General features: G+C 55.8%; 1 protein-coding gene across 1 annotated transcript; it reads left to right on the top strand.

The window, feature by feature from the left end:
* Window positions 1-974: 974 nt before the first annotated feature.
* Window positions 975-5,166, top strand: LOC115174399 (extensin-like). The gene is made up of 3 exons (XM_029732914.1): window positions 975-981; window positions 1,085-1,180; window positions 4,424-5,166. Exons 1-3 carry the CDS (start codon window positions 975-977, stop codon window positions 5,164-5,166), a joined length of 846 nt encoding a protein of 281 aa, XP_029588774.1.
* The last annotated feature ends 1,152 nt before the right edge of the window (window positions 5,167-6,318 follow it).

The following is a 6,318-nucleotide window of genomic DNA, read 5'->3' as shown; positions in this document are numbered from 1 at the left end:
GGGGGAGAGAGATAGCGGGGGGAGAGAGCGGGGGGAGAGAGAGAGCGGGGGGGAGAGAAAGCGGGGGGGAGAGAAAGCGGGGGGAGAGAGAGAGAGCGAGCGGGGGAGAGCAAGAGCGGGGGAGAGCAAGAGTGAGCGAGGGGGGAGAGCAAGAGCGAGAGAGGGGGGAGAGAGAGGGGGAGAGCGAGAGAGGGGGAGAGCAAGAGCGAGAGGGAGAGAGCGAACGTGGGGAGAGAGCGAGCGAGGGGGAGAGAGCGAGCGAGGGGGAGAGAGCGAGCGAGGGGGAGAGCGGGGGGGAGAGAGCGGGGGGAGAGAGCGGGGGGAGAGAGAGCGGGGGGGAGAGAGTGCGGGGGGAGAGAGTGCGGGGGGAGAGAGTGCGGGGGAGAGAGCGAGAGCGAGAGAGCGGGGGGGAGAGAGAGCGGGGGGAGAGAGAGCGGGGGGAGAGAGAGCGGGGGAGAGCAAGAGCGAGAGAGAGCGGGGGGGAGAGAGCGAGCGGAAAGAGAGCGAGCGAGCGGGGGGAGAGAGCGAGCGGAAAGAGAGCGAGAGAGAGAGCGGGGGGAGAGCAAGAGCGAGAGAGAGAGAGCGGGGGGGGAGCGAGCGGAAAGAGAGCGAGCGGGAGAGAGCGAGCGGAAAGAGAGCGAGCGAGCCGGGGGAAAGAGAGAGAGAGAGAGAGCGGGGGAGAGCCAGAGAGAGAGAGAGAGCGGGGGAGAGCCAGAGAGAGAGCGAGAGAGAGAGAGAGCGGGGGAAGCAGCCGTCCAATTAATGGTAGCTGCCGTCTGAACAGCAAGTTGAATCTCTTCATGATGGAGTAGCACAGTTCAACTACAACATTGGCTGCTGGAACTGGGCCTTTTAGCTAGTGGAAACAAATTCAGTGTGTGGGCTTGGCCTCTCCCTCATGGTCTTTCTGCAGGAGCGCTGGGAGCTTGTGTGTGCGCACGCAAGTTGCTCAAGCCCAGTTTCTCCCCTTTGTGATGGCCTGTACAAGTGTTCTAAGAGACCAGACACCGCTTGCACCTTTGGCTAATAATAACAACAGGCACTATGCCCATGCTCCTTTAAAGAGGCCTTTTGTGATGTGTAGCAGCACAAGCAGAGAGATGGGGAGGCAGGGAGACTCCCCCTGACAGCGTCTACAGCGTCTTAGAGCTCTCCTTCCCTTCTCCAAATCTCCAGACAGGTGAGATGTCAAAACACAGGTTCTTTAAAGCATCCCCAATTCCCTTTTACACCAGCAGTGCTTTCATCTCCCCAGTTTGACACGCCAGCATTTCTGAGGCTTAGAGGCGAAAAAAATATATGACCACATATGCACAAATCATCACTTCACTGTTGCTGGGTGGATTCTGTGTTGACCCATAAGATAACCTACAATGCAGACGACAATAAAAAGCTTCCATCCATCTTCACAGGATCTGGAAGCCCCTAACCACAGATACAGGGTCAGATTCTCATAACCTAAATGGTTATGTAACCTGATCCTAGTCTGAGATTAGGGGGTAACTTCTACCTACTGCTGGGTTTGTTGGCCCAAAGAAGTCTGTCTCAGTTAGCCTCTCCCAGAGGGCAGCAGGGAGAGTCCAGTAGAGAGATCTCTGTGACGAACACACTGACAGAACCAGGTGATTTACAACACACACACACACACACACACACACACACACACACACACACACACACACACACACACACACACACACACACCGCTCATCAATCAGTGTAACAGACAGGGACAGGTGGGGACTATACAGGCTGTCTGCAGTGTGGGAGTGAAAGTGACAGCACTTGGTCTCTGCTGGGGTCACCTCTGACCCAGGGCCTTCGGGTGTCCCGTGGGAACTCACACAAGGTCAAGTTAAGTTTTATTAGTCGTATGTACCGTCCAACGAAACGCTTACTTGCAGGTTCTTCCTCAACAATGCAACAGCAATAGGAAATAATAAGATACTAACAAAGCAAATGGCCCAGTAAAATATAAATATTTTAGCGTAAGTATACTACAGGAAAGCACAATTTATAGTCCAATATTTACCTGTGTTTTGGGGAAGGGGGGGATTGGTCAACCCCCAGAGAGTCAGCTAGCTAGAAGCACAGTCTTGGGAGAATCATCACTTGAAATATGCAAGCATGCCAGACACCAGAACCATGCATGGTTCTCTATGGAATATTTGTATGGTGATTTTGTTCACAGATCTCAAGTTAGGATTCGGCTCTCTGAGAACTTCAACTACTCAAAAGATAGTTCACTTTTAGATGTTTTAAGTCAATGCCATCTCTATCTAGGCTCAGTAGGCTGGTCTTAAGTCCAATGCTATCAAATAACAGCCTTGACCTTGTTTCCACTTCACCTCAACCCATCAAGAATCCCCCCATAGTCACAGCCAGCACCATTTTTGAAACGGAACACACTTTGAGGCAATGATAAGTCCCAGTTTGGAACGTCCTAGAAAGAAACACCACCACATTTACAAGGCGAGTCAGTTCTATTGAAAGCCCTGGGAGTGCCGGTGTTAGAACCACCTGGCAAAGCCATCCTGAAGCCTGTGAGCCTGTCAGGCGGGGGTAGTCAGAATCCTGCATGCAGGCAGACATAGTGCCGGCCATCTGCGGAGCCTGCTCCTAGGCAGACAGACACGCAGGCAGGCAAACACACGCAGGCAGACAGACAGGCAGACACGCAGGCAGGCAGACAGACCGACACGCAGGCAGGCACGCAGGCAGGCAGACACGCAGGCAGGCAGACAGACACGCAGGCAGGCAGACACACGCAGGCAGACAGACAGGCAGACAGACCGACACGCAGGCAGGCACGCAGGCAGGCAGACACGCAGGCAGGCAGGCAGACAGACACGCAGGCAGACAGACACGCAGGCAGGCAGACAGACACGCAGGCAGGCAGGCAGGCAGACACGCAGGCAGACAGAGACAGACACGCAGGCAGACAGAGACAGACACGCAGGCAGACAGAGACAGACACGCAGGCAGACAGACAGACAGACACGCAGGCAGACAGACAGACAGACACGCAGGCAGACAGACACGCAGGCAGACAGACAGACAGACACGCAGGCAGACAGGCAGACACGCAGGCAGACAGGCAGATACGCAGGCAGACACACAGGCAGACACGCAGGCAGACAGACAGACACGCAGGCAGACACGCAGGCAGACACGCAGGCAGACACGCAGGCAGGCAGATACGCAGGCAGGCAGGCAGACACGCAGGCAGACACGCAGGCAGACAGACACGCAGGCAGACAGACACGCAGGCAGACAGACAGACATCTGCGGAGCCTGCTCCTAGGAAGACAGACAGACACGCAGGCAGGCAGGCACACGCAGGCAGGCAGGCAGACAGACACGCAGACAGGCAGACAGACACGCAGGCAGGCAGACAGACACGCAGGCAGGCAGACAGACACGCAGGCAGGCAGACAGACACGCAGGCAGGCAGACAGACACGCAGGCAGGCAGACAGACACGCAGGCAGGCAGACACACACGCAGGCAGGCAGACAGACAGACACGCAGGCAGGCAGACAGACACGCAGGCAGGCAGACAGACACGCAGGCAGGCAGACACGCAGGCAGGCAGACAGACACGCAGGCAGGCAGACAGACACGCAGGCAGACAGACAGACACGCAGGCAGGCAGACAGACACGCAGGCAGGCAGACAGACGCGCAGGCAGACAGAGACACGCAGGCAGGCAGAGACACGCAGGCAGGCAGAGACACGCAGGCAGGCAGACAGACACGCAGGCAGGCAGACAGACACGCAGGCAGGCAGACAGACACGCAGGCAGGCAGACAGACACGCAGGCAGGCAGACAGACACGCAGGCAGGCACGCAGGCAGACAGACACGCAGGCAGACAGACACGCAGGCAGACAGACACGCAGGCAGACAGATACGCAGGCAGGCAGATACGCAGGCAGGCAGGCTGACAGTAATGCCTTCTCTCCGTGTGGGCTGCAGGGGTGCTGGCTGACACTAATGCGCTCCGTCAGATCTAACATTCTCCCAGCACTAATGCTTTTAATGAGGAGCTACTCCCCCCCTCACCCTCAGCATTATCACACCATCCTCCCCCCCTCCTTACCCTCAGCATTCTCACACCATCCTCCCCCCTCACCCTCAGCATTCTCACACCATCCTCCCCCCCTCCTTACCCTCAGCATTCTCACACCATCCTGACCCTCAGCATTCTCACACCATCCTCCTCCCTCACCCTCAGCATTCTCACACCATCCTCCTCCCTCACCCTCAGCATTATCACACCATCCTCCCCCCTTACCCTCAGCATTCTCACACCATCCTGACCCTCAGCATTCTCACACCATCCTCCTCTCTCACCCTCAGCATTCTCACACCATCCTCCCCCCCTCCTTACCCTCAGCATTCTCACACCATTCTCACCCTCAGCATTCTCACCCCCCCTCACCCTCAGCAATCTCACACCATCCTCACCCCCCCCTCAGCATTCTCACACCATCCCCCCTCACCCTCAGCATTCTCACACCATCCTCACCCCCCCTCACCCTCAGCATTCTCACACCATCCTCACCCCCCCTCACCCTCAGCATTCTCACACCATCCTCACCCCCCCCCCTCACCATTCTCACACCATCCTCACCCCCCCTCACCCTCAGCATTCTCACACCATCCTCACCCCCCCCTCACCCTCAGCATTCTCACACCATCCTCACCCCCCCCTCACCCTCAGCATTCTCACACCATCCTCACCCCCCCTCACCCTCAGCATTCTCACACCATCCTCACCCCCCCCTCACCCTCAGCATTCTCACACCATCCTCACCCCCCCCCCTCACCATCCTCACCCCCCCTCACCCTCAGCATTCTCACACCATCCTCACCCCCCCCTCACCCTCAGCATTCTCACACCATCTTCACCCCCTTCACCCTCAGCATTCTCACACCATCTTCACCCCCCTCACCCTCAGTATTCTCACACCATCTTCACCCCCCTCACCCTCAGCATTCTCACACCATCTTCACCCCCCTCACCCTCAGCATTCTCACACCATCTTCACCCCCCTCACCCTCAGCATTCTCACACCATCTTCACCCCCTCCTCGCCCATGCCAGCCCAGAGATATTTCCACACCCCCTACAGGCAGGTAGAGCCCCATGATGACAGGAGATGAGAGGATTAGGGGAGGCCAGAGGGGCCAACATGTTTTAATAGAGCTCTGGCTGACAGGCAGTCTGGGTCAGATGCAGCACCAGGGGTGGAAGAATGGGTCCAGCTGTGTAAAGACGATGGATTTCAGCAGAACTGACTGTTTAATGAAGTACTGAACAAAGCTCCTAAAAAGCAAGGCCATCTTTACAGCGCAAAGTATATCTAGGATAATGTCCCCCTCAGCACAGCATCATGACATTTACATCAATACTCATCCGTTTCTCCACTACGCCAGCCAGCCATAAAGCATAAGCTATGTCCATGTGTATGTTCCTGTCTAACTAGGCAAGTCAGTAAGGACCATCAATCAATCAAATGTATTTATAAAGCCCTTTTCACATCAGCTGATGTCACAAAGTGCTGTAAAGAAACCCAACCTAAAACACCAAACAGCAAGCAATGCAGGTGTAGAAGCACGGTAGCTAGGAAAAACTCCCTAGAAAAGGCAAGAACCTAGGAAGAAACCTAGAGAGGAACCAGGCTATGAGGGGTGGCCAGTCCTCTTCTGGCTGTGCCGGGTGGAGATTATAACAGAACATGGCCAAGATGTTAAACGTTCATAGATGACCAACAGGGTCAGATAATAATAATCACAGTGGTTGTAGAGGGTGCAACAGGTCAGCACCTCAGGAGTAAATGTCAGTTGGCTTTTCATAGCCGAGGATTCAGAGTTATTTACAATGACGGCCTACCCGGGCCAAACCCTAACGACGCTGGGCCAATTGTGCGCCGCCTTATAGGACTCCCAATCACAGGCCGATACAGCCTGGCTCCTCCAGCATTATAATGAAAAGGTGCCTCTCGGTCCCAAAACACAAGGTTTCTGGAGACTTGTGGGAGGAGAGCTGATTACGTCGCTCACTGCATGCGCTTTAGGTAGTCTGATGGTGTCCAGACTGAGGAGAGCGGATTACGTCGCTCACTGCATGCGCTTTAGGTAGTCTGATGGTGTCCAGACTGAGGAGAGCGGATTACGTCGCTCACTGCATGCGCTTTAGGTAGTCTGATGGTGTCCAGACTGAGGAGAGCGGATTACGTCGCTCACTGCATGCGCTTTAGGTAGTCTGATGGTGTCCAGACTGAGGAGAGCTGATTACGTCGCTCACTGCATGCG

This window comes from Salmo trutta, chromosome 35, assembly GCF_901001165.1.
Source record: "Salmo trutta chromosome 35, fSalTru1.1, whole genome shotgun sequence".
In the NCBI taxonomy this organism is placed as follows: Eukaryota; Metazoa; Chordata; class Actinopteri; order Salmoniformes; family Salmonidae; genus Salmo; species Salmo trutta.
This window is presented reverse-complemented; position numbering and strand designations above follow the sequence as displayed.

Coding starts and splice junctions, on each gene's coding strand:
- LOC115174399 (XM_029732914.1), top strand. Junction 1,181..4,423: donor TTCTCCAAATCTCCAGACAG/GTGAGATGTCAA, acceptor TCTCACCCTCAG/CATTCTCACCCCCCCTCACC.